Raw genomic sequence first — 27,840 nt, 5'->3', positions numbered from 1 at the left:
ACTGGGGTGGGAGTGGAGTGAGGGAGTAGAGGAAGTGGACCACTGGTGTTTCAGCGGCCACATGTGATGAGACCCTTCCCCTGCTGGCTACCACTCCTCCCTGCAGCCCCTCTCACTTCCCTCCCAGCTCCCCCTTATGCCTCCGTGTGTCTGGATTTCGGAGGCTGCAGGACACCCCCAGGCATTCTTCAGGATGTACAATGTGGTCCTAGGGGCAGGGTACCTCAGGGACAGCCCTCTCTCCCTCTTTGCTTAGAACAGTTTCTCTGTTCCCTTCGAAGAGGGCAGAAACGGAGCTGGCAGTCCACGTGTGCAGGGAGATTCTCAGAGAGCTTTATATTCGAGTCATGAGCTTAATTGGAAACTCGGAGACCAAGCACAAGGGAGAGAGTGGGAGGGAGGCGGGGGCATAAAATTATTCTCCCCACCCCGGGGACGCAAACTCCGGCACCATGGGAGGGTTTAGGAGGCACCCGGAGGGACCCTGGGGCCAGTCTGTCCCTTAGAAGCCACGGGCTTCCGAGCCCCCAGAGCAGCCCGAGTCAGGATGGGCTCTGCCCAGGGCTGGAGGAAACTGGTCATTCTGACTCGGGTGGGTGGCGGTGGGGGCGAGTAGCCCGCCCCTTTCCCTGAAAGAAATGAAGAGACAAGTCGGAGGAGAGATGCAGGAGGAGAAAGCAGCCGTTGGGGAAGGTCAAGCCGGCTAGTTCCAGAAGCTCCAAGACGCGCCGCCGCCCGGGGCAGGTACGGTTGGCTTGCGGAGCGGTGGATTTACAAAGCGGAAGGCGCTATGCAAAGCGCACCAGGCGGCTGTTGCCACTGCTCTGGCCGCACCGCCAGGTTCCCGCTGCAGGGGGCGCTGCAGACGCTGCCCGTCACCGGCCGCGAGCCCGACACGCAGAGGTCCCCGCAGACCACCCCGCCGCGGGAGCTGCTGACACCTGCGGGCCGAGGAGGATGTGGCTCAGTCCTCGTGCAAGGTCGTCGTCAGCGGCTCCTGCCTGCTGGCGAGTCCCCCGACCCATTCTTCTCTTGCTCAGAGCCCCTTCCCTTCATTCTATTCCCCTTTCCCCCTCAAACACCATCATACCCGGACATTCCTTCCTGGAGTCCAACCTCCAGCATCCTAGAAAAACCGTTAGACCAGGCCCTCCCTATAGGCAGGAACAGCTATTTAAGTAATTTCAATCATTCACTGCCACACCCCCCTCCTTCCTTTCAGGGTCTTAAGCTGTGGCCCCTCAAGGCCCTCCTGTCTTTGTAAATAAAGCTTTACTGAAACCTAATCACATCTATTACTTTGCCAGCCAAGGTCCGTCTAGTCAAGGCTATGGTTTTTCCCATGGTCATGTATGGATGTGAGAGTTGGACTGTGAAGAAAACTGATTGCCGAAGAATTGATGCTTTTGAACTGTGGTGTTGGAGAAGACTCTTGAGAGTCCCTTGTACTGCAAGGAGATCCAACCAGTCCATTCTAGAGGAGATCAATCCTGGGTGTTCATTGGAAGGACTGATGCTGAAGCTGAAACTGCAATACTTTGGCCACCTCATGCGACGAGTTGACTCACTGGAAAAGACTCTGATTCTGGGAAAGGTTGGGGGCGGGAGGAGAAGGGGACGACAGAGAATGAGATGGCTGGATGGCATCACCGACTCTGTGGACATGAGTTTGAGTGAACTCTGGGAGTTGGTGATGGACAGGGAGGCCTGGCGTGCTGTGATTCATGGGGTCGCAGAGAGTCGGACATGACTGAGCGACTGAACTGAACTGAACTGAATCACATCTATTAAGTATTGCTATGGCTGTGGCTGCTTTCACATTACAACAAGCAGAGCAGTTGAGCAGAGACGGCTGACCCACGAAGTCTAAAATGTTTACTATTTGGCCATTTGGTAAAAAGTTTGCCCACCAGGAACCCCAGGCTCTTATATTAGGACCCACAGTACAGATTACTTACAGACATTCAGAGCGCCGATGCCTTCACACAACCTTGTGGGGAGAAGAAAGAGACAAAAATTAGTTGGGGAGAGCAGAACCAGCAAATTCCCTCCTGCAAATAATCTTGATGCAAATTAGATATAAATAAGATGCAGACATGTTCCTGGCTCTGAACACAGGTTGGAGGGTGTCTGCACAGATGTGGTCCTCACCTCTGCTCCTCACCCTCCAGCAGGTGCCTGTAGGTGGCAATCTCGATGTCCAGGCCCAGCTTGGAGTTCATTACCTCCTGATACTCCTTGAGCAGGCAGGCTATGTTCTGCTTGGCCTTCTGCAGAGCCTCCTCCAGCTCTGCCAGCTTGCAGCAGGCATCGTTAAGGGCCACCTCACCCTGCTGCTCCGCCTGGGTCACTGCAGCTTCCAGTTTGGAGTTCTGGAGGGGAAGGTAAGGTTATTAAGGCTCCTTCTTTTGGACTTAGGGTCAGAGACCAGGTATCCACTGGCCATTGACTGTCAGGGGAAGAAGGGGCCTTACTGGTTTGTTAGGTCAGGGGTTGCAAATTAGTGCTCTTGGGGAATGTCTGCACAGTGTCCTTAACTTTTTGAAATTTAATGTATAAACCCACATTCCTGGCCTCTCTTGAAAAATCAGAGGATCTGGCCACACTGGGTCTGCTTTTCCATAGGGCCTGTCGCAGTTTGATCTGATGAGCTCTGCCCATTGTGCTTTCCAGTTTACCAAACCCTAGTGCCTTTGGTACAGCCTGCTTCACTCATTCACTAATCTCTGGGGACATCTCAGTGTGCGATCGCTGACCTAAAACAATGGGCCAGAGAGGTGAAATGCTCCCCCCTCCCCAAATCACGTGACAAGCTAGTGGCAGGGCTGGTTAGAGAGCAGAGGTTTCCAGCCCCTCAGACTGCTATTTCCTCTGCCTCATTCTGCCTCCGAGACCATGAAAGACCAGGTCATTCCATTCTCCTCCATAGCCCTCCCGCCACAACCCACATGCAGGGGGAATGGAGAGCATTGTCTATGGAGGGGACCTGCCTGAAGCTTCACGTTGCTCCTTTTCCCACACTTTGGCGAGGTGTCTGACTTCAATCTCCCTGCCTCAGGCCACCCCTGTTCTCTTTCTACACTGAAGGGTGGGCCAGGACCCTGTACCTGGCACTTGGCATTCTCGACCTCGGCCGTCAGCCTCTGGATCATGCAGTTCAGCTCGTTGATCTCCTCCTTGGTGCGGCGCAGGGTCTTCCCATGCCGGATCACCGTAGTCTTGATCTCCTCACACTGGGGGGAAGCACAGATGCTCATGAAACACAGGATATGTCATCCGACTGAACTCCGCAGATTGCACATCTGCACCCCATCCTGAAAGCTGCCTGTCCTTCCCTTGCCCACCCAGACAAAGGTCAACGCTTTTTCCGCATCCCTCCCCAGTCTGCTAATGCTTTCAGATTTTAGCATCCCTGTTCTGGGAAGGGAGTGCTGGACCACTCACCTTGCTGCGATACCAGGACTCAGCCTCGGCCCGGCTGCGACTGGCAGTGTCATCATACTGAGCCTTGATCTCAGCCACAATGCTGTCCATGTTCAGGTCCCGGCTGTTGTCCATCTTGACGATGGCCGAGGTGTCTGAGATGTGGGCATGGAGAACTTGGAGCTCCTGAGGGGAAGTGGGGGAGTGTTAAGAGCCCCTTGGACCATAGCCCCACTCTAGGCAGCCCACTTTCTCACCTCCTTTCCTGTCCCCTGCCCCTGCTTCTTCCACAGCCTCACTGTCTGAAACCCCAATTCAAAGGTGACATCTCCCCTTCAACCCTGGAACCTCTCAGTGCTCCTCAGGACCAGAGTCCTGAGGCTGAGAGGAGTCCAGCTCTGGGGCCTGTTTACCTGGCTTCAGTCAGGGCCTCCTGTCTTGACCCTTTGGATCTAGGACTAGAACTTAAAATCTGTGATAATTGTCACCACACTAACTGGGAGCACCAGCTTGTCTGGGCTTAGCAGATAAGACACGAAGCTATGCCTTTCACCTTCTGACAGTAAACCTGCCTCGGGTCCCTCAACTCTGCCCTGTGTCCCCAAACCAAGAGTTTCAGGAGCCAAATGGTGGCAAGTACTTTCCAGTGTCTAACTGCCAGCCTCCTTGCTGCATAGCTGCTTTGTGGCCCCTTACCTCCTCATACATCTGCCGCAGGAAGTCAGTCTCCTGCGTCAGGGCCTCCACGTTGGCCTCCAGCTCTGATTTAAGGAGGTAGGCGCCATCCACATCCTAAAGGGAGAGGGAGGAGCAAGAGTCTCAGTGGGGAGACAGCACAGAGCTCTCCCCACCAGGGAGGCGCACTCCCTGGACCCTCTTTAGCTGCTCATTCCGGTGCCTGGTGTCATGGTGTTAGTGAAGTCATTTACTCGTTTTGAGGGGTCAGGAGCAGGTCTGGGTGAGAGAGGGGGTCCCAATGTTTCCAGGCAATCCCCTTAGTACTAGGATGATCCCTCTAGAATGCACTATCATGACACTTAGGATCTGATGTAAAATAGCTCAGTTCTAATGGCAAGCCACTCCAGTACTCTTGCCTAGAAAATGCCATGGATGGAGGAGCCTGGTAGGCTGCAGTCCGTGGGGTCGCTAAGGGTCAGACACGACTTCACTTTCACTTTCACACATTGGAGAAGGAAATGGCAACCCACTCCAGTGTTCTTGCCTGGAGAATCCCAGGGACGGGGGAGCCTGGTGGGCTTCCGTCTATGGGGTCGCACAGAGTCGGACACGACTGAAGTGACTTAGCAGCAGTAGCAGCAGCAATGATGATCCACCTCTCCCTGCTCTGGAATATTATGGAAAGAAATCTAGAGATGTGTGGTCAGAAGTCATCCCAGGGATCAACTCTGCTCCCAAACCAATGTGACTCAGGACAAGACCCTTGCTTGGTCTGTGTCTCAGTGTACTGAGGGCGGTGTTGCTGAGTCGAGTCCTAAGAGGTGGGGAGCAACAGCTCTGTTCATGCCAGCATTTCCCAACCGTTGTCGGCCAAGGATGGAGCCGCCCCCAAGCATTCAGGTGCTCTTCCGTTCACACAAATTTATGCAGTGCCTATTTTCTGCCAGGTTCAGAGCAGGAGGAGGTGGGAAGCCATTGGGCAGATGGGAGTTAGCGTGGATGGTGGAAGACTGCCCTGCTTGAAGCACTGTGCTCCCTGGCCACCCAGGGAGCACTGGGACATTTGGAGAAAGAAATAGGGGAGAGGTTGGGCTGTGTGATTCCAGGGAAGTCACTTAGCTTCACTGAATCACAGAGTGCTCCCTCCACCTCTGTCCACGGTTCTGAGTTGTGGGATGTGTATTCTGGGGCCACTCACCTTCTTCATGGCCACGAATTCATTCTCAGCAGTGGCCCTGAGGGCCACCTCCTCTTCATACCTGGGGACATAAAAGGCACAAGTTTCAGTGGCTAGAGTTTCAATAGGCTGGGATTTGGAGAGAAGCAAAGAGAAGGAAGGCTCAGACAAACACATTCCAGGAACTGGATCTTTTGGACGTGGTCATGGAATCAAAAAGTGTCCATCCCTCTCCTCTGGGCACCCAAAGCAGCCATGTCACCCACTGTTCTTCCTGTTTTAGAGGTAGGGTGGGTGCCATGCACATTTTTGTAGGCTTCCTTTCTGTTCCTGAAGCTAATTCCCTGGTATGGCGGCACCCTGATCTGGTTCAGGGGTCCCCCTTTCCTGTCCTCTTGACTTTCTTATCCTCACCCCTCTTCAGGGCCCCACACAGCACCCAGAACACAGAATAAATGCTCAATACACGCTTGATAAATCAAAATAAAATAACACAGAGTGATGAGGTGGCTGGAGAAGCACAGACTCGCCAGTGTTTCCTCTCCCATCTCAGAAAAGAAAAAAATTTCCCCACAGGCTTTCTGTCGCTCTCTGCTTCCTAGTGGAAAGTTCTTCTAGGGGTCTAACCCAAATCTATCCCGCTTTGACTGCACCCCATTTCCTGTCTCCACAGCCTCCTTCCTGAGGCACTCACTTCTTCTTGTAGTCCTCCAGTGTCTCCTGTATGTGGCCGGACTGTGAACTCAGCCTCCCGCCGTCAGCCTCCAAACGCTCGGCCTCCCGCCTCAGCGTTTGGATGTAGCCCTGGTAAAGGGCCTCCAGGTTGCTCTCGCAGCACACGTGGTCCTGGTGGAACTGCAGCTTGGTCTCCAGCAGCTTGTTCTGCTGCTCCAGGAAGCGCACCTGGTGTGGAGGCGGGAGAAACAGTGAGAGGAGCCAATAAGCCCAGCCCTCCTGCAAGAGCAGGCAGAGTGAGAGAACTGGAGCTCACAGCGAGGTGTGCAGAGGCAGAGGGTGGGTGGATGGCATAGTCCTTGCTGGGCTCTTCTGGCCTTAGGAGGCAGCTGGAGACTCCTTGTTTCCTGATTGCTTGCTTGAATCTGAGTGAGGGTCTGTCCAGTTGGGCCTGGATGGGGTAAGTGAGACACTGAAGGGCATATGGGTTGTGCTGGGTTGGGTTGGGGTGGAGACAGATAGGGGTTGACAGTAGTGACAATCAGGGAAGGCTTCCTGGAGGAAAGCAGTGTAGAGGAGGGTTGAGAGGGTTAAAGTAAGAGGAAAGCCTTTCACTGTGAACTTCGCCAGTGCAGGGGAGCTCTGTCCTCAGTGGCCAGCCTGGGGCTTGAATGGATGGTCAGCCTGTGCAGGGCTTTCTAGCTGGGGAGGGAGGTTGGAGAGGGCAGTTTCTCACCAAGGAGGATGGCTGGGGTCTGAAGAGACCTGGTGGAGGATGACACACACTCCTGGGTGAGGAGACACACACTTTTATGTGTCTGGAAGTCAGGCAGGTAATGTGAAGGGGGGATGATTTTCAAAAATAGGGAGGGTGGGGGCTGTAGGGAAGTAAAGCATGCAAACCTCTGCTGGAAATCATTCAAACTGGAAAGATGTGACAGCAGCAATCACTGTGCTGCCAGAAAGGACTTTTCTAAAAGAAAAAACTTTCAAATCCTTTTCGAATCAGCTTTTAGAATCAGCAAACAGGACCAGGATCTTTGGTCTCCAGTTTTCCCCTTCTGAGATTTTTTTTTTAGCTGGATTTGAGACCTTGCCTTGCCTTTTATAGACCTGGTATCCTTTCATCCAACCCAATGAATGCAGCTAGGAAATCCCTGTGGAGCTCCCAGAAATGGGGAAAGGGGATGCTGATATTATGTGGGATCATTTTAGGGGGTCTTAGCTGGCAGGTCTTGAGCCATGGTAGTGAGTCGCTTGCCTGTCTTGATCCCTACGTTTCCGTTCAGAGTCATGGCCAGCACACACACTGCACCTAGCACAGCTTTGGGGCTAAGAGGGGAAGCCACCGGCCAGCATCACATAGAGAATCAGCGGAGAGACTGGACACAGAGCCCATGCTGCCTGCTCCTGGGCCAGGACCCTTTCTGCTCCACTCCCCAGCCACTTTTCCCGGGTGTGAGCTCCAGCACACAGCATAGAGTGCCTGCTGAAGTGGGCCAGCTCTCGCTCGAGAGGAGTGGGGGAGCTGGGCCCCAAGCTTTGAACTCTCTAGCCCCAGGGACCTGGAGAGCCTGGGAGAGCCAGGCTTGGACTCCTGCTCTGCCACCCACTCTCGGGGAAGGTGGGTGGGGCTGGGGCCGGTCCTGCCGTAACTCTCCATTGCCTTTCTCCTCTACGTGCACTCAAAGGACTGCTCTGGTGGCAGTGATTCTCAAACATGAACCCTGCACATGCCAACTTCAGGATTTTGTCTGTTTTACTCATGATTTATCTACAAATGGATTTGTTTAGCATTTTACTAAACACTTAAATGGGGCTTAAAGGGGTAACTTTATATTAGTATCATAGCTGTAAAACCAGTATCACTAGGCATACCCAAGAGGAAAACAGAAAGCATGAAATTCTAGCTGAAACTGTTGCCCCAGACAACTCTGAGCTGAGGCTCTCTCTCTTTCATTAAAAACATGAGAGTAGCAAGTATTAAAGGGATATTTCATGTATGGATGTGAGAGTTGGACTGTGAAGAAAGTTGATCGCCGAAGAATTGATGCTTTTGAACTGTGGTGTTGGAGAAGACTCTTGAGAGTCCCTTGGACTGCAAGGAGATCCAACCAGTCCATTCTAAAGATCAATCCTGGGTGCTCATTGGAAGGACTGATGCTGAATCTGAAACTGCAGTACTTTGGCCACCTCATGCGATGAGTTGACTCACTGGAAAAGACTCTGATGCTGGGAAAGGTTGGGGGCAGGAGGAGAAGGGGACGATAGAGAATGAGATGGCTGGATGGCATTACCGACTCTGTGGACATGAGTTTGGGTGAACTCCGGGAGTTGGTGATGGACAGGGAGGCCTGGCATGCTGTGATTCATGGGGTCGCGGGGAGTCGGACACGACTGAGCAACTGAACTGAACTGAAAGACATATTAATACCTCATGAGATTTCCCCCATTTGATCTTAAGGATAAAATTAAATAAATTAAATCAATAAATTAAAGAGATGAATTTTCTCATCAGGTATTTTGATGTTATTTAATGCTTCAATGGAACATCTAAAACTATCACATAAAATATCAACAGTCCTCATTCCCCATTTCCAGGAGAGTTCAGTTCAGTCGCTCAGTCATGCCCGACTCTTTGCAACCCCATGGACTGCACCACGCTGGGCCTCTCTGTCCATCACCAACTCCCAGAGCTTGCTCAAACTCATGTCCATCGAGGCGGTGATGCCATTAATCATCTCATCCTCTGTCGTCCTCTTCTCCTCCTGCCTTTAATCTTTCCCAGCATCAGGGTCTTTTCCAATGAGTCAGTTCTTCGCATCAGGTGGCCAAAGTATTGGAGCTTCAGTTTCAGCACCAGTCCTTCCAATGAATATTTAGGACTGATTTCTTTTAGGATTGACTGGTTTGAGCTCCTTGTGGTCCCAGGGACTCTCAAGAGTCTTCTCCAACACCACAGTTCAAAAGCATCAATCCTTTGGTGCTCAACTTTCTTTATAGTCCAACTCTCACATCCTTACATGACTACTGGAAAAACCATAGCTTTGACTAGACAGACCTTTGTTGGTAAAATAATGTCTCTGCTTTGTAATATGCTGTCTTGGTTGGTCGTACCTTTTCTTCCAAGGAGCAAGTGTCTTTTAATTTCATGGCTGAAGTCACCATCATAAGTGATTTTTTGGAGCCCAAGAAAATAAAGTCTCTCACTGTTTCCATTGTTTCCCCATCTTTTTGCCATGAAGCGATGGGACCGGGTTCCATGATCTTTTTTTCTGAATGTTGAGTTTTAAGCCAACTTTTTCACTCTCCTCTTTCACTTTCATCAAGAGGCTCTTCAGTTCTTCACTTTCTGCCATAAGGGTGGTGTCAACCTGCATATCTCAGGTTATTGATTTTTCTCCCTGCAATCTTGATTCCAGCTAGTGCTTCACCCAGCCTGGCATTTTGCATGATGTTCTCTGCATATAAGTTAAATAAGCATGTGACAGTATACAGTCTTGACGTACTCCTTTCCCAATTTGGAACCAGTCTGCTGTTCCATGTCCAGTTCTAGCTGTTGCTTCTTGATCTACATACAAGTTTTTCAGAAGACAGGCAAAGTAGTCTGGTATTCCCATCTCTTGAAGAATTTTCCACAGTTTGTTATGATCCACACAGTGAAAGGCTTTGGTGTAGTCAATAAAGCAGAAGTAGATGTTTTCCTGGAATTCTCTTGCTTTTTTAATGCTCCAAAGATGTTGGAAATTTGATCTCTGGTTCCTCTGCCTTTTCTAAATCCAGCTTGAACATCTGGAAGTTCTTGGTTCACGTACTGTTGAAACCTCGCTTAGAGAATTTTGAGCATTACTTTGCTAGTGTGTGAGATAAGTGCAATTGTATGGTAATTTGAACATTCTTTGGCATTGCCTTTCTTTGGGATTGGAATGAAAACTGAACTTTTTCCTGTGGCCACTGCTGAATTTTCCAAATTTGTTGGCATGTTGAGTGCAGCACTTTCACAGCATCATCTTTTAGGGTTTGAAATAGCTCAACTGGAATTCCATTACCTCCACTAGCTTTGTTCTTAAGGCCCCCTTGACTTCAGACTCCAGGATATCTGGCTCTAGGTGAGTGATCACACCATCATGGTTATCTAGGTCATTAAGATCTTTTTTTGTATAGTTCTTCGGTGTATTCTTGCTCTCCAGGCAAGAATACTGGAGTGTGTTGCCATTTCCTACTCCAGGGGATCTTGTCCACCCAGGGATTGAACCAGGGTCTTCTGCATTGCAGATGAATTCTTCACCACTGAGCCACCAGGAATGTATTTCCAGGAGAGACTGGCATGTAAATTCTCAGGTCCTGCCAGGACTTCCAGGCTCAGGAAGGGTGGGATCTTGTCTGTGTGTGGGGACCCTGCCTGTCTGGACAGAGGTTGTATACAGTAACAGTGCTCTATTCAGAAGCCCCTGCTCTAGACTCAGTTCTCTGGTCTGTCTGTGCCCTGGAAGTGTGTCCATCTCCTCCATCAGCCTGGAGGCTCACCTGGCCCACATCTCTCCTGCCCCGCTGACTAACCCTTGAGTGCCCAGCCAGGAAGGGAAGGTTCAGGAAGGGTGTGATCAAGGACACCCACCTTGTCGATGAAAGCAGCGAACCTGTTGTTGAGACACTTGATCTGCTCCTTCTCCTCTTGCTTCACGCACTGCGCATTGGGGTCGATCTCCAGGTTGAGGGGCGTGAGGAGGCTCTCATTGACTGACACGGTGGTGATGCAGGGAGGGCTGAGGCCGCCCACGCCGCCGGAGCGGTACCCGAAGCTGCGGTCGCAGGACCCGGCGCGGAAGCCCCCGCAGACGCTGCAGCTGCCGAAGCCCCCGTAGCAGGAGATGCCGTGGTAGGGGGCGGCCGTTATGCAGCAGCGGCCGGGCCAGGGTCCGCAGGCGGAGGCGCAGCTGAAGGCTCGGACCCTGCCGGGGATGCAGACGCGCGATGAGAGGCAGGCCATGGTGCGGTGGAGGCGAGCGGAGGTGGCAGCGGGCAGCTGGACCCAGAAGCCCACCATGTGCCTTATATCGCGGCCCGCGGGCCGGAGGGGGGAGCGCGCGGCCCACTCGTTTATGAGCTTGGAGGTCGGGCTGCGAGCCTCTGCGAGCCGGAATTACACAGCAGCAGGCCTCCCGGCTGCCTCCATAAAACGGCGTTCGCCTCCCGCCCGCGCGCGCTTTATGGGGCCGGGTAGCGCCTGTTCAGCTTTGCCGGCCGTGCGCTGCGGGCTTGGGGCCGGCCGCCCGCGGTCCTAGGCCGGGACGGGGCCGGGAAACTCAGGGGCACTGGTTCTAGTCCCAAACTGGGCAGCTAGGCACTCCCGGCCCCACTAGCCTGTGCCACCTTCCTGCAGGCTGGGAAGCTTTGGTCTTAGCTGCCTGTGCGGCTCTGCGAGGTCTGTGTGTGAGGGTGTGTGAGTTGTGTGTCTGTGTGTGTGTTGAAGGGGAGACATTTTAGAGGTCAGTTTTGGAGATTCTTGTTGTGATCTGGGAAAGGTGAATAACCTTTCTGAACCTCAGCTTCCTCATGTGCAAAATAGGGATCCTAACAACACCCGCGGCAGTGCAATGGACAGGGTAGTATTTAGGCCCCTACTTAGCTCTTAAGAAGAGCTCCATAAATGTTTGTTTGTTTGTTATGTTTATTCTACTATTAATTTGCCATTCATCCTGTTTCCCCGGGACAAAAACTCTCTCTCCTCTGTCAGAGCTCAGCTCATAGCCCATCACCCAGTAAGGTTGGATCCTCCACTCCCACCCCTCATACCTCTCTCCACTCTACTGGTGAGGAGAAAGGGAGTTTGCATTTATGAAGTATCTATAATGTGTGGGCTTCCGGGGTGGCTCAGCAGTTAAAGAATCTGCCTGCAATGCAGGAGACGCAACAGAAGTGAGTTCAATCCCTGGGTTGGGAAAATCCCCTGGAGGAAGGCATGCAACCCACTCCAGTATTCTTGCTTGGAGAATCCCATGGACAGAGGAGCCTGGTGGGCTACAGTCCATGAGGTCAGAAAGAGCAGGAGACGACTGAAGCGACTGAGCACACACCCACGTACAATGTGTGAGGAATTTATACTGCATTATTTCATCTAACCCCCCAGGGCATTCTTCTGAGGTCAGAATTACTGTGCCCATTTACTTGATTAGGAAGGTGAACTCAGAATGAACCTGTGGCTTATGTAAGATTAAGCATGGGGGCTTCCCTGGTGGCTCAGTGGTAAAGAATCCACCTGCCAACGCAGGAGACACAGGTTTGATCACTGGTCCAGGAAGATTCCACATGCCGTACGGCAACTAAGCCTGTGTGTCACAGTTGTTGAATCTGTGCTCTAGAGCCTGAGAGCCACCGCTACTGAGCTTACTTGCTGCAACTGGAGAGTAGCCCCTGCTCTCCACAGCTAGAGAAAGGCCCTCGCAGCAACAAGGACCCAGCACAGCCAGAAATAAATAAATAAAAATAATGATAAAAAAAAAAAAAAACAAACAAGGTAAAGCACAGAAGGGTCCATTAGGGGCAAAGTCAGAATCTGGAAGGAGGCTCCCAGCCCTCTGCCAAGACTCAAGTGTCTGAGTCTTCAGAACTGAATGAGAGTTAAGTTCCCCATGGAGGCAGGAGCCCAGACTGCTAGGCTTTGGGGTCTTAGAGAAATCAGCCTGATCCAAAGCCTTCTCCTCAGCTGATGCTTGCTCATGGCCACCAACCCTAGAAGGCTACGAGCCGTCATAATGGTAGTTAATTATGTGTCCAATTATGGACAGAGTAAAACAGAGTGTGAACTCAGCAGCTTGCATTAAAGAGAAATATGCAAATCATCTTTAGCTTCCTTTGCTTTTAAATATGACTTGTTATTATGCAAGGGGGTAATTAAATCCTGGAACACCAGAGGTCACCCTGGCCAGCCATGCCTGGCTTTGGCTGCCCGGTGTCCCATTTCTAGGGAGTGCCTCGTTACCCCATTTGCTGTCTTTCCCAATTGTCTTGTGGACCTGAATCCCTTTGGCCCAGCTTTGATTTTGCGGGGTTTCAGTGTAAACTTAGTGCCATCCTCTGTAGAAGACAGAGCCCACCTCCAGTGTCTGTGCTTCTGCTCCCAGCTCCAGCTGTGTGACTAATGGCTTCAGGATTATGAATTTCTACTCCAGTTTTCTTTCTTCTTTAAAAAATTATTTATTTTTGGCTCTGCTGGGTCTTTGTCACTGTGCGGATTTTTGTCTAGTTGTGGAGAGAGGGGGCTACTCTTTAGTTGCAGCAAGTGGGCTCAGTAGTTTGTGAAACATGGGCTTAGTTACTCTGCATGTGGGATCTTTCTGGACCAGGGACTGAACCTGTGTCTCCTGCATTGGCAGGTGGATTCTTTACCACTGAGCCACCTGGGAAGCCCTCTACTCCAATTTTCTTTAGGGAATAAGTTGGTATTGAAGAAGTTTTCCCTTGGTATCTCCCTCACAAAAGGAAATGGATTTACCCCAAAGTATTTAATTTCCTTAATTTAAAGTTTTAAATTAGATTTACAGAAGCACTTTCATGATGCTTGCTTGGATCTCCTTCTGCATTTTGGTGGATGGATGGAGCAGATTTTCTGTGCTATCACAATCAATGAGGAGGTTAATAATCAGCTTTTGTTCACACTGATAATTAAGTGCACTTAAAGTCCCAAGAGACCAGAGGGCTGCAGGCTGAGTTGTGCTAACATGACCGGAAGGATGGAAATGACAGGTTTGACAACTAAAGTGCAGTGGTCCCCCAAGTGTCAGTACCAATCCCTGACCCAGCTCCAATTTCTGATACATTCAAGGACAGACTTCCCCATAAAGACGGTTGGTGGTCACAGTGATGGGGAAGAGGGGGGCTGCTCCATTTTCAGCCAGATCTTCTAGAAATTGATCCCTTGCCCCCTTTATCTCCAACCCACCAGTCAACTGATGGAAAGCTAACTCTCTGTCTTGGTGTCGTGTCTCTTCTTTACCCCCACTGTAGGCCCCTGGAACCGATACAAGGCAGGGAGCAAATAGGTACCCAGCGGGAGCTAGGCTCAGAGTTGGAAGGAGTCTGCAGTCCCCAGGGAGGGCAGGCACACACTAAGGACTTTAATACGAGGTTGCAGGGGGTCTGACTTTAATGCCAGGGTACTCGGTGGGAGAGTCAGCCTCCAGGGCCTTGGGGCCAGAGGTCAGGGCATGGTCTTACAGGAAATGACAGCTTGGTTGGGGATGAAGAACACTGAAGAGCTGGATGTACAGAGAAGAGAGAGGGGAGGAGGGTTCAGGCAGAGGGAAGACACAAAGCGAGGGAGGCCGGAGGATGTGGGAGGAACAGCTGGCAGCGAGTCCACTTTGGTTGGAAAACAGGGGATGGATGAGCTTAGGGAGAAAGGAGGCAGGGGGATGGTGAATATGGTGGATGAGTAAGGTGGGCTTAGACTGTCAAGCTGAGTGTGAGAGGCAGTTGACCAGGAGAAGGCCATATTCACTGTGTGTGAGCAAATGGGATATGGGGATAGTGCATGGAGGGTGTGTGTGTGTGTCTACTTTTGGTAACCCAAGGCATCCTTATGAAACATCTTGAACATCAGCATGCCCATTTCAGAGACACACTTCTGTTTTCTCCGTGGTATAATGGTCAAAGTGTTTCTGGAATCAGACATACCTGGGTTCAAGCCTGGGCTCTGCACCCTGCAATCTGGGTGAAAATTCCGTAACCTCTCTGAGCCTGTTTCCTTTGTATCTAGAATGAAGATAATGAAATATATCTGGGGATGTGATATGAATAAAGTGAGTACATATGTAAAGCATTAATACAATGCCTGGTGCATAGTGAGTGGTCAATAAATATCAGCTGTTATTATTATTGTTGTTGTTATTATTATTTCCCCTCTATGGCCCATTGGTTGCCCCAGGTACCTTCCCTTCCAACCATTCCGGCCTCCCCACTTGCCTCACCCCCACCTTGGGCCTGCCTTGTCTTCCAGGTCTGGGAGCTGGGGCCTCCTGCCCATTGAAGTTTCTTGGAATGGATCCCAGGTCCCACCATTCAGTTCAGGCTCAGAGTTTATTGGAGAAGCTCTTCTGAAAATGCGCCAGAAAACAGGGAGGCCTTTGAAAGAGACTGGGGAGTATGGCCTTGCACGTAAGGTCTAGCTGAGGGAGACACTCTGTGTTAGGTGTGGGTGAGGAATCTTGAAGGCACACAAAGAGGGCTGGAGGCGGGTAGACAGAGGGGGCTTCAGGGATTCAGATACCGAACTCTCACACCGCGCTGCTCACACACATCTGCCCACTGCGTGGATCCCCCAGCATGAAGCAGCTAAACAAATACTTTTTTTGGTTGTGTGACTGGTGGAGTAAACACAGTCTCCTGGCCATGCCAAGGGTCAATTATCATAGTTTTCCCTGAAGAGTTGGCCCCCAAGACCCTACCTGTGAAGCCCCTGGAAGACTCTTGCTCTCAAAGCTGCCAAGGTCCACCCCCACCTTCCCACCCCAGGCTGGCCCATCCTTTGTCCCTGGTCTTAATGCATCTTGTGACCCATACTAAAAGTTGGAGGTTATGAGTCCAGCTGACCTAAAACCGTCATTCCAACCCAGCTTCGAATCCTCTCCTTAATTATCTCGCAAAATGCAGAGTCTCCAGGCCTTGGTTGACCTAGGCTCCTTGGCACCCTCAGGCCCTGAACTATGGAAAAAATTCTGCCAAGGCTTCAGAGTTGCCTGAGTGTAGGATTTTCCAAAGCCCCATCTTGATGATATTATCCCAGGAGAGGAGAAATGACTGAGAAATTCCCCAAGCCCATAAAGGTGACAAGAAGTTTGCTCCATGTGGCAACGCAGACAGCCCCAGATGTCTGGGATTATAAAAGGTGCAGACAGTGAGGGAGAGCTCAGAACCCTTCTCCTCTTCCTCTGGCTTCACCTCCTCCAGCCTTGAGTCACCATGACCTGTGGATCGGCTTGCTTTAGCTCCCGTAGTGGAGTCCGCAACTCTAGCTCCTGTGTGACCACTCAAAGGTACAGTTCTGGCCGCACCTTCAGCTGCGCCTCGGCCTGTGGGCCCAGGCCCGGCCGCTGCTGCATCACGGCCACCCCCTACCGCGGTGTCTCCTGCTACCGCGGTCTCACTGGGGGCTTCAGCAGTCGCAGTGTCTGCGGGGGCTTCCGTGCTGGTTCCAGCAGCCGCAGCTTCGGGTACCGCTCCGGCGGTGTGGGAGGCCCCAGCCCTCCCTGCATCACCTCCGTGTCAGTGAACCAGAGCCTTCTCACGCCCCTCAACCTGAAGATCGACACCAATGCACAGTGCGTGAAGCACCAGGAGAAGGAGCAGATCAAGAGCCTCAACAGCAAGTTTGTTGCCTTCATTGACAAGGTGGGTGTCCTTGATCACACCCTTCCTGAACCTTCTTTCCTGGGTAGGCACCGAAGGGTTAGTCAGGGGGCAGGCAAGATGTGGACCAGATGAACCCCGAGTCTGATGGAGGAGATGGACACATTTCCAGGGCACAGACAGACCAGAGAGATGTGAGCATAGTGCAGGGGCTCCTGGTATGATAGCACTGTTATAACGTGCAAGAGAGACAAGAACGGGCATGTCAGAGGGAGGCGGACACAAGGGGAGGTGTCCCCTTGGGACACATAAGGAATTTACATCAGAAATAGAAACAGAAGAAAAAAAGAAATAGAAATAAGACTATTCGCTCACACACTCTCACATTGAACCCTGGGGCCAGCTGAGGCTTCCCCAGTAATGTTCACTTCAGACAGGAATGGGCCAGCAGGAGACCTAACTGGGGAAGGTTTTCCAGGGGAAAGCTTGGTCATTTGGGAGGGGCTGATCCCTGGCACAGTGAAGTCAGACATGAGAAAGGACTTTTCCACTTGATCATGGATACTTGGACTCAGATCTGCAGCCATCTCAGTGACAGAGATCCTCATGTATGTGTTGGGGTGGGATGGGGGAAAGGAATGGGCGGAAGTTTTGGGGGATGGATCCTGTAGGATGATAGAATTACGGCTGTCTGGGTGACTATTCGTCTGGGTGACTATTCCTCTGGGCGGCAGGTGCGCTTACTGGAGCAGCAGAACAAGCTGCTGGAGACCAAGTGGCAGTTCTACCAGAACCAGCGCTGCTGCCAGAGCAACCTGGAGCCCCTGTTCAATGGCTACATTGAGACACTGAGGCGGGAGGCTGAGCGTGTGGAGGCCGACAGTGGGAGGCTGGCCTCAGAGCTCAACCACGTGCAGGAGGTGCTGCAGGGCTACAAGAAGAAGTGAGTGCATTTGGGAAGCTCCACTTCTCTCAGAAGGGTTGACATGATATGACATCTGGGGAACCACTGAGCACACTGGCCTTAGAAACTTCTTTCTTCATTAACCCACTTTTTGCTTTTGTCAGCTTTAAAGGCAGTGACAGGAAGACACATGAAAAGAAGAGAAGCTGAAATGTTAGCAAAGAATCTTTTTTTATTGCATTATGAACTTCTTAGGATAGGGACCATATCCCTGTTCATCCATCCATCCATCCATCCATCCATTCATTGACCCATCCCATAAGCCTGTTCTGAACACTTACTCTTTTGCTTTCCTGTGCTAGGTACTGGAGGTACAAAGAAATGACACTATGTCTTCTCCACTGTTCACAATCACTGGTTCAAGTTACTAGTTCCATCCACCATTCCAGGCAGTTTATTATACTTGAGTAATAACAAAATCAATATCTGTAAAGTAAATCATGTCTAAGAGAAATGTGTAATTAGGGATGTGGGTGAGTGGGATGTTTCAAATATCCTGGGGGTGGATGTGATGGGTCAGGTTGAGCCCTCCTTTCCATTACTAGCTAAATCTCTTGTTTCAAATTCATTCCCTTGTGGAGGTATGAAGAGGAGGTCACCCTGAGGACCACGGCAGAGAATGAGCTCGTCAAACTCAAGCAGGTGAGTAGGTCTGCTTGTGGGATAGTCGCCTGGGAGTCTGGTAGCCCTCAGGGCATCGGTATGCCCTTGATCAGTTAATAAACTTATATTTTATTCCAACTGATAGAAGGGCATTTCCCTTCTCACACTCTGGGAGATCTACAGGGCAGGAATTCTCTGGCTCTTTCTTTATAGGGTGGCCCAGAGAGATGGAAGGACTTTCTAAAGTCACACAGGATATTTTGCTAGAGTTGGTGGGAGACCTTAGTTCCCTTATTCTTGACTTCCTGATCTATGGCTGTGACTTGCTTTGCAGGGCTGGGGATGGGGTTGGGGGACGTGGCGCCCCCCTGGGAAGCCTCTGCAGTGACCAGGGACTGCTCTGTCTTTGTATCTGCAGGATGTTAACTGTGTGTATGTGCGCAAGGGAGATCTGGAGGCCAGCGCGCACAGCCTGGTAGAGGAGGTGGGCTTCCTGAAGACCCTGTATGAAGAGGTGAGCACCAGCAGAGAGGACAGTACTCAGCCCTCCTGATTCCCAGGCCGGCCTGTGTACAGAGGAAGTAGACGGGGGTGCCTGCAGGTGTCAGGGTTTTGGAAATTGTGGGCTCGTGTGTGGTTGTGTGTGTGTGTGTGTGTGTGTGTATGTGTGCAAAGGTGGAATGTCAACTCTGTTCTACTTGGCTCTGGATGGTGTATGTATTGGCCCCACAGGAGTTGAGAGTCATGCAAGCCCACATCTCAGACACCTCAGTTATCGTCAAGATGGACAATAGCCGGTACCTGAACATGGACAGCATTGTCGCCGAGATCAAGGCTCATTATGATGAAATCGCCAGCCGCAGTCGGGCCGAGGCTGAGAGCTGGTACCGCAGCAAGGTGAGTGGTCCAGGACACCTGCCTTGAGACGTGGCACTGGAAAGGATTCAAGGTATTTATTAAAAAAGGCTACTTTTGTCTGGGGAGTCTGATCCTTAGGGATGGTAAATTAAGTATTGACATCTCTCAGACTAGGGTAGAAAGGCAGGGCTGCCGTGTATGGTTGCACAGGCTGAGCACTGGACAACTTACAAATCATCTATGTTGTCCTGAATGTGTGGGAGGTCCCGTCCTGAGTTTCATGAACCTCTCTGCTTCCTCTCCCAGTATGAAGAGATCAAGGCCACGGTGATCCGGCATGGGGAGACCCTGCGCCGTACCAAGGAGGAGATCAACGAGCTCAACCGCCTGATCCAGAGGCTGACAGCTGAGATTGAAAATGCTAAGTTCCAGGTAGGGTTTTTTTGAGGCCCACCCAGGGTCCCACAGGCAGTGTGTATGCTCAGCTGGATTTCACCATTCACTTTCCAACCCATTTGCATGACTCGAGTCTTAGGTTATGGCCCTTCAGGGAGCCCCAGTTGATGAAGGGGAGAGGTCTGTTCCTGGGGTGATCTCATCTGGGTGGAGAGACTAGACACATCCAGGAAATGGACACACAGACCCAGAGGCCATAACCCACCTTGTTCTCTCCTGGGCCCTTAGAACTCCAAGCTGGAGGCCGCAGTGACCCAGGCGGAGCAGCAGGGTGAGGCGGCCCTTAAGGATGCCCAGGGCAAGCTGGCGGGGCTCGAGAAAGCCCTGCAGAAGGCCAAGCAGGACATGGCCTGCCTGCTCAAGGAGTACCAGGAGGTAATGAGCTCCAAGCTGGGACTGGACATCGAGATTGCCACCTACAGGCGCCTGCTGGAGGGAGAGGAGCAGAGGTGAGTACAGTCTGCACAGCTGGGGCCTCAGTTGCATAGACCTGGCCCATTTTTTTCCCTTTTACTACTTCCCCATTCTTTCTTCTGCTCGCATGTTGGAACCCTTTCTGGCTCCCTCTCTGCTCCGAGGAAAGGCTAAGGAGAACAGTCTCAGTTGAGCCCACTGTCTGATTTCCAATGGCCTTCTACATCATTTGGTTAGGGACAATAGTTTGATGGTTCTCTGAAGGAATAAAAAGTCTATGATCTATAACATTTGCGTATTTTAGTGGTATAAATACTTCTATCGTGGCTGGGCTCAAGCTATTACTGTGACTTCATGCAGAGTTGGCTAGAAATGTGCAAAACAGTATCTGTGAACTAACTGGTAGGAGCTAGTACCAGAACACCCTTGCTTAAGGGGCAGGATAAAAATGGCTTCAAACTGAAAGGGCAAATAGAAAAATACATTTCTATTAGAGAGATGAAAAGCTTGTGGCGCAGGGAGACTGGATTGTTCAGGATGGTAGAGCCAGTCAGTAGGAGTGGGGTAGGCAGTCTGAAGCTGGAGTCCTGGGGGCAGTCCCACTGTACTTCAGTAGGACCCTCTTCCTAGAGGGACCTGGGAGATCCTGCCTCTTGTGCTCTCTTGAAACAGAGCTGGGGAAACGCTGAGCCTCTAGGTGTGCTGGACCCCAGACCTTCTCTGACCTTCTGGGGAGGGATTTGGGTGGCTCCTTAGGTGACTGGGTTCAGCGTGGGTGACCATGTGACTTCTGGGGTCGTTGTCAGAAACTTACACCCAGTCCTAATGTTCTTTTCTCTCCCACAACAGGCTGTGTGAAGGCATCAATGCTGTGAATGTCAGTGAGTAATTGGGACCCTGAAGGGGAGACACTGAAGTGAGACAGTGGGAAGAATGTCTTAGCTCTGAGGGTGAAAAGACCCAGGGAGAAGAGTTCCATTCATTTCCAACCACACAGTTACAAAGAGGGAGCTGGTTGACAGGTTATGAGTGGAATAATACTTCACTCCACGCCTGTTAGAGTGTCAGTCTTATTTTCCCCATCATAGGAAGTTCTGACTTTCTCCTTGTCCAAATACACTTGTCCATACTCCAGTTGTCTTGTTCCAGATCAAAACAGGTATTTTATCAGTGTGGTTGTCCCCATGGAGGTCTTCCTGAAATCAGCTACAGAAGAATAGATTAAGAAAGATTGAGGTCATTCCCGTCCAGTGAGAATGGGAGTCCTGAGACCACACGGGAGTTCAGATTGTCTTTCTCCCTGGAGATATGGGTGATCTAGAGACATCTTCCTGGGTGTTAGGGAGGGAGTTATGTTTGGGACCAGCTCCCTGCCAGCCCCGAAGGTTCTGACTTACCATTATTGTCTCTGTGCAGGTGTGAGCCGCTCCCAGGGTGGAGTTGTATGTGGTGACCTCTCAGTCACCCGTGCCTGTGGCATCAATTCCTATGGGGTGGGAGCCTGTGGCAGCAGCTGTAAGAAGTGTTGAGCTGGCAGGACTTGAGGAGGCACCCAAGCCCCAGCCCATCTCACCCTCTCTGAGCCTCCCAGCTGGCCCGACTGCCCAACCCTACCATGTGCAACCCATCATTCTGACTCACCTCTGCTGTCCACCTCTCAACTCTTGTGTGGGAATCCCCTCCTCCCTTCCTTGTCTCCTGCCTGCCTCCGGCTGAGAAAGGCTGCTGGGAGGAGTGATCCGTGGATGAAATCTGTTTGAGGATTCCGGGCTCTCTGAGCCCACAGAGAGGGCAACACCTAAGCCCCATCCCTTCCCTCCTTTCTTTCCTTTGCATTCTTGAATATTTATCACTTCCTTGCCCAAATCTTTCTTCCTTGCTAACTGTGCTTAAAATAAAGTCATCTAGTTTCCATCATATGTGTGCATCTTTCTGTCCATTATTCCAGGCCTGGAACTTGTGGGTGGGATCTCCAGGAAGCGGGGGGTGGGGGTGGGGGGCGGGAGGGACAGGCCTGCTGCTCGGACCATGCTATTATGTTCTCAGGGCTGGGAAATTGAGGAGGGGTTCTCTGATGGCTCAGGGCTCCCTGAGTTAATTCTCTAGTGCTAGAAAGTGTCTGACACAGTGTTGGCTTATAAAAGGTGCTGAGCAGTATTAAGAGAATGAATGAGGTCATCTCTGAGGTTTCCGGTTGACCACAGGGCACCTCCATGTGAATGTTGCACTAACTGAAATTCAAAAAGCCTTAGAAACATCTCATCATTTTTCCCACCTACAGATGCCCATTCATCAACTTTCCTTCTTTCTGTCAGTTCTTTCTAATATCTCCAGCTTAAAACTCTTTGACACCTATTTCCCCTATCTAATGAGTCACCAAACTCTGTGAATTGTTTTCTCTGAAGAATGCCACCAGCAACTTCTTTTCTTTCAGTAAGTCAGACTAGGAACTCTGAATAAATTTTTTGTCATTAAAATTCTAGATAATATACTTAAAAAATATTTTAATGCATCATGAGCTAGCAAGAACACATGGGAGATGATCAGAGTTAGATACCAATAACAATAAGCATGACTCCAGGGAAGTATGTGAATGATGAAGCCTGATGGCATGGAAGGGGAATCTGTTGGTCATTGGTATTCAATGGATGGAAGCCCACTATGGTTAGGGGACAGGACACAAAGCCTAGGCCCATAAAAGGGAGAATTGGGTCCAAGGTCCATAATAGACAACTGGATGATCCTCAGTGAAGGGGGAAGCAGGAAAAGAATCCGCAAAAAGAGAGGAAAGAAACATGTACATCTTGATCTTGGCTTTGGTAAAGAAAAGTTTTTCCTGATAACTTTAAACCACAAGTTTGCCCTCATCTAGCTCTGGGCTGGAGTTCACTTTTTTTCCTTCTTTTGGTGGCAAACACCCATAGTACCGTACATGAGAACATTGTTTAAAATGAGCCCAAGTTGGTGGTTCTCCCCTGAATCTGGCAAGAGCAAATACAAATCCCTTCTAGAAGAATGCCATTCAAACTCAGGCTTCTAGGAATTCTTCCAGAAAGTGTTACAATAAGTGGAAGCTCACAATTAATCAAAAATCATGAAATGTGAACCAAGATGCTATCATAAGAGGGGTGAACAGAAGCATCTCACATCAGCCTAATCCCCAGGAAGATGACTTGTGTGTGTGCTCAGATGCTTCAGTCGTGTCCGACTCTTTGCGACCCTAGGGACTACAGCCCTCCAGGCTCCTCTGTCCATGGGATTCTCCAGGCAAGAATACTGGAGAGAGAATTGCCGTGTCCTCCTCCAGGGGGTCTTAATTGACTTTGATAAATTAAGGACGCTTTTTTTTTTTTTTGATCAAGTTGCATGGCTTGTAGTATCTTGGTTCCCCGACCAGGGACTGAACCTCAGCCCCACCAGTGGAATCAGAGTCCTAGCCACTGAACCACCAGGGAAGTCCCAAGGATGCACAATCAGTTTTAGCTCTAGAGCAATCACTAAAACAGTGTTTACTGTTAAAAAAAAAAAGTGCTAAAAAGCCAATAGAATAAATAATCTTGAAATATTTTAAAAATGTTTGATTAAATCAAAAGAAGGCAGGAAATGAACTTCAGAGAACAACAACAACAAAAAAACCAGACAAATGTGAAACAGACAACAAAATTGTTGACTTAAAACCAATCATATCAACGATTACATTAAATGTAAATGTAAATATAAAGAACTCAGCTCTCAATAAGAATAAAATGGAGCAGAACCCCATAGTCCTTACCCTTTCATGTCCTCTGCCTACATTTTGTCCACGGAAAAACTTTAGCCAAAGAATAAGTTTAATCAGAGAAGTCAGAAAATGCAGAAACAAAGGAAAGCAATCAAAGGAGACAACATAATAATAATGTAGTCATTAAGGATAATCAGGAACATTTAGTTCCCTCTCAAGGACTGTGGATAATATGTTGAGCCATATCCTGTGAACCATCTTATAGATACTGAAACCCTCACCAGGTGGAAGAAGTTAACTATATGATGACCAGACTGTAGCCATGACATGCTGCTGCTGCTAAGTCGCTTCAGTCGTGTCCGACTCTGTGCAACCCCATAGACGGCAGCCCACCAGGCCCCTCCGTCCCTGGGATTCTCCAGGCAAGAACACTGGAGTGGGTTGCCATTTCCTTCTCCAATGCGTGAAAGTGAAAAGTGAAAGTGAGGTCTCTCAGTCGTGTCCGACTGAGTGACCCCATGGACTCAGCCTACCAGGCTCCTCCATCCATGGGATTTTCTAGGCAAGAGTACTGGAGTGGCTTGCCATTGCCTTCTCTGAGCCATGACATAAGCTGCTGTAATTCCAAGAATTGGTCTCAAGGAAATGAGAACAAACCGACCATGGAACTGAAGATAAACTATACCTAGAACAGTCAAGTTGACACTGGTAGACCACTGATGACCAACCTCAGGATGACTGTCAGAGCTGACTGTGCTATTTCTGCATGTAACCTTCTCCTTCTGTCTATAAAAGCTCTTACCCCCTGTCAATGGTTGGGGGAGTAGGCTTTTGGACAGGTGTCGACCTCCCCCACCCCCCACCCTGCCTCCTTGCTTGCTGGCATGCAAAATAAAGCAAAGTTTCTTTCCACCAGCCTGGCCTCTTTAATAGTTTTTGAGCATTGAGCAGTCAGACTTGGGTACGGTAACAAGAAGACAACTCAATCAAAATGGGTAAAAGACTTCAACTGACAATTTACAAACCTAATACAAAGATGTATTAAGGTTCAGTAAGTATGTGAGAATCAAGATTGCTGGGAGAAATATCAATAACCTCAGATACACAGATGACACCACCCTTATGGCAGAAAGTGAAGAAGAACTAAAGAGCCTCTTGACGAAAATGAAAGAGGAGAGTGAAAACATTGGCTTAAAACTCAACATTCAGAAAACTAAGATCATGGCATCCGGTCCCATCACTTCATGGCAAATAGATGAGGAAACAATGGAATTGGTCAGGGATTTTATTTTTTGGGGATCCAAAATCACTGCAGGTGGTAATTAAAAGATGCTTTAATTTCATCCATGAAATTAAAAGACGCTTGCTCCTTGGAAGAAAAGCTATGACCAACCTAGATAGCATATTACAAAGCAGAGACATTACTTTGCCAACAAAGGTCCATCTAGTCAAAACTATAGTTTTTCCAGTGGTCATGTATGGATGTGAGAGTTGGACTGTGAAGAAAGCTGATCACCGAAGAATTGATGCTTTTGAACTGTGGTGTTGGAGAAGACTCTTGAGAGTCCCTTTGACTGCAAGGAGATCCAACCAGTCCATCCTAAAGGAAATCAGTCCTGAATATTCACTGGATGGACTGATGCTGAAGCTGAAACTCCAATACTCTGGCCATCTGATGTGAAGAACTGACTCATTGGAAAAGACCCTGATGCTGGGAAAGATTGAAGGCGGGAGGAGAAGGGGATGACAGAGGATGAGATGGTTGGATGGCTTCACCGATGCGATGGACATGAGTTTGAGTAGGCTCCGGGAGTTGGTGATGGACAGGGAAAGCTGGTGTGCTGTAGTTCATGGGGTCGCAAAGAGCTGGGCACGACTGAGTGACTGAACTGAAGTATGTGAGAAGCCGTTCAACATTAGGAGTCATCAGAGAAACTTAAATTAAACCACAATGAGAACAAACTTACCCACTAGACTAATCATTTAAAAGACTAACCATCAAGTAGCTGGTGTAGCTGGAACTTTCATGGAAGATAACATGATATAGTCACAGCCAAAAACAGTTTGCCAAATTCTTATAAATTTAAACATACATTTGCCAAATGGCACAGCAGTTCCTCTCTTGGGTATTTATCTACAAGAAATGAAAACAGGTCTACACAGAGACTTGTACATGAATTACTTAGGAGCTTGAATCATAATAGCCCCAAAGTAGAAACAATAAAAACATTTTATTAATAGGTGAATGGATAAACAGAGATATATTCATGTGATGATTATCACTCAGCAAGAAAAAAGAATGAACTACTGATTCATGAAACAATACGGATGGTTCAAAAACATTATGCTAAGTGAAAATAATCAAGTATGTACTGTGTGCTTCTATTCATAGGAAGTTCCCCAACTGGCGATACTAATTTCCATTGCTAGAAATTGGATCAGTAGTTGTCTTGGATGAGGTGGGAAGATTGCTGCAAAGGGGTATGAAGGTGACTACTGAGATGCTTGCTAGAATGTTGTTTATCTTTATTCAGTGATGGTTGAATGAGGGCAAACATCTATCAAAACTTGTTGAACTGCACACTTGAAATGTGTGTATTTTACTGTGTGTAAATTATCTCCCAGTAAAATGGATAAACTAATGACTAAAACCCATAAGATACTTAGAAATAAATCTAACAAATATGTGAGAGAATTATACCTAGAGAAATAGAAACATTTTATGAAATGTTATAGGAAATGAAAGTTAAAATGCAGACCTAACTAAATGAAGAGATACAGCATTGTTGAGAGAAAAGACATTAATTCTCCTTAAATTGGTTTACAGTATCAGTGCCACTACAATTGAATTCCAAACAAGGGTTTCCATAAATCTTAACAAGCTGTTTCTAAAATTTATGGTGAAGAGAAAAGTTTGAGAATAGGCAAGGCACTGATGTATAAGAAACAATGCATATTTGCCCTTTCAGAAAGCTACAGAAATTCAGTGCAGTATCTATACAAGATTAGACAAATTGACCAATGAGACAAAACAGAGAGCCCCTAAATTGATGTGTATTGTATACATTCGTATAAAAAACATATGTATTGCATAATTTATGCTTATGACATACTATATAATATATTGCATCATATATGTATATATGAAATATTTATATATATATAATACATACCAATTTGGGGGCTCTTTATTTTGTTACATTGGTCAATTTATTCTTGTGTGTATATATGATATAAATATATTAAATAAATATGACAAATAAAATTATATATAATATATAAAGTTAAACATACCTTATATCTATATCTATATAGATATATATCTACATATATATTTGATCCACAGATCAATAGCAAAGAAAGAACTATACATTGGTTATCCACATGGGAAAGAATGAAATTGGATCCCTGACTTCTGTGATACACAAAACCAATTTCAAGCAAATTAAAATTATACATGTCAGATGCAAAACTTTAAAACTCTAAGAAGAAAAAAAATGGAGAACACCTTTCTGATCTTGGTATAGAAAAGAACTTTTAAGCAAGTCACAGAGTGCTTAATATAAAAGCTTGATAAGTTAGATTACATTAAAATTAAGAACTTTTATTGATAAAAATATGCCATAAAGAAAGTAAAAAGATGAGCTATAAATTTGAAAGTGCTTTTTGCGATAAATATAAGTGATAAAATAGTAATATCTAGAAATATAAAGAACACCTGTAATCCAATAGGAATAAGGCAAACAACCCAATAGAAAAAATGGTCAAAAGAAAGCAAATCCATATGGATAATAAACATTTAAAGAGCTATTCAACTTCAACAGTAATCATGAAAATTCAAAACAAAGTCAAAAATAAGATTGATTATACCATTTAATTTTTTTTAAAGATATTTATTTATGTATTTGACTGTTCTGGGTCTTAGTTGAAGCAAACGGGATCTTTAGTTGCTGCATGAAAACTCTTAGTTGCAGTATGTGGGATCTAGCTCCCTGACCAGGGATTGAACCCAGTACCCTGGCATCGGGAGCATGGAGTCTTAGTCACTGGACCACCAGGGAAGTCCCCATTAAATTGTTGAAAACTAAGATATGTGGAGAATGTATGAATCTTTCATACAGTGCTGTCATGCCATGCCATGCCTGTTACTCAGCCGTGTCTGACTCTTTGCGACCCCGTGGACTGTAGCCCACCAGGCTCCTCTGTCCGTGGGATTCTCCAGGCAAGAACACTGGAGCGGGTTTCCATGTTTCACTCCAGGTGATCTTCCCAAATCAGGGATTGAATCTATGTCCCTTGATTCTCTTGCATCGGAAGGCAGATTCTTTACCACTAGCACCACCTGGGAAATCATACAGTGCTGACCAAAGTGTAAATTGTTACTATAACAACTTTGGCAAATCATTTTTGTTGTGTCATGTTGAACATTTGACCATCTTAAGATCCCCAAGAAGTGAAAGAGGAGAGTGAAAAGGTTGGCTTGAAGCTCAACATTCAGAAAACAAAGATCATGGCATCTGGTCC

General features: G+C 48.5%; 2 protein-coding genes across 2 annotated transcripts; one reads left to right on the top strand and one right to left on the bottom strand.

Moving 5' to 3' along the window:
- Positions 1 to 1,380: 1,380 nt before the first annotated feature.
- On the bottom strand, positions 1,381 to 12,271 carry LOC129535813 (keratin, type II cuticular Hb3-like). The gene is made up of 9 exons (XM_055394454.2): positions 10,572 to 12,271; positions 5,973 to 6,181; positions 5,300 to 5,360; positions 4,120 to 4,215; positions 3,445 to 3,609; positions 3,108 to 3,233; positions 2,152 to 2,372; positions 1,959 to 1,990; positions 1,381 to 1,585 (listed from the first exon to the last, which is right to left on the bottom strand). Coding segments are annotated over exons 1-9 (1,341 nt in total). The 5' UTR covers positions 11,001 to 12,271; the 3' UTR covers positions 1,381 to 1,583.
- Positions 6,057 to 21,504, top strand: LOC129535811 (keratin, type II cuticular Hb1-like). Its single transcript, XM_055394452.2, has 11 exons — positions 6,057 to 6,413; positions 14,952 to 15,109; positions 15,902 to 16,342; positions 17,035 to 17,243; positions 17,846 to 17,906; positions 18,286 to 18,381; positions 18,600 to 18,764; positions 19,032 to 19,157; positions 19,410 to 19,630; positions 20,445 to 20,476; positions 21,012 to 21,504. Exons 3-11 carry the CDS (start codon positions 15,914 to 15,916, stop codon positions 21,122 to 21,124), a joined length of 1,452 nt encoding a protein of 483 aa, XP_055250427.2. The 5' UTR covers positions 6,057 to 6,413; positions 14,952 to 15,109; positions 15,902 to 15,913; the 3' UTR covers positions 21,125 to 21,504.
- The last annotated feature ends 6,336 nt before the right edge of the window (positions 21,505 to 27,840 follow it).

The sequence above is a fragment of the Moschus berezovskii genome, chromosome 6 (genome assembly GCF_049115385.1).
Source record: "Moschus berezovskii isolate FMDL1 chromosome 6, NW_MosBer_1.0, whole genome shotgun sequence".
Lineage (NCBI taxonomy): Eukaryota > Metazoa > Chordata > Mammalia > Artiodactyla > Moschidae > Moschus > Moschus berezovskii.
This window is presented reverse-complemented; position numbering and strand designations above follow the sequence as displayed.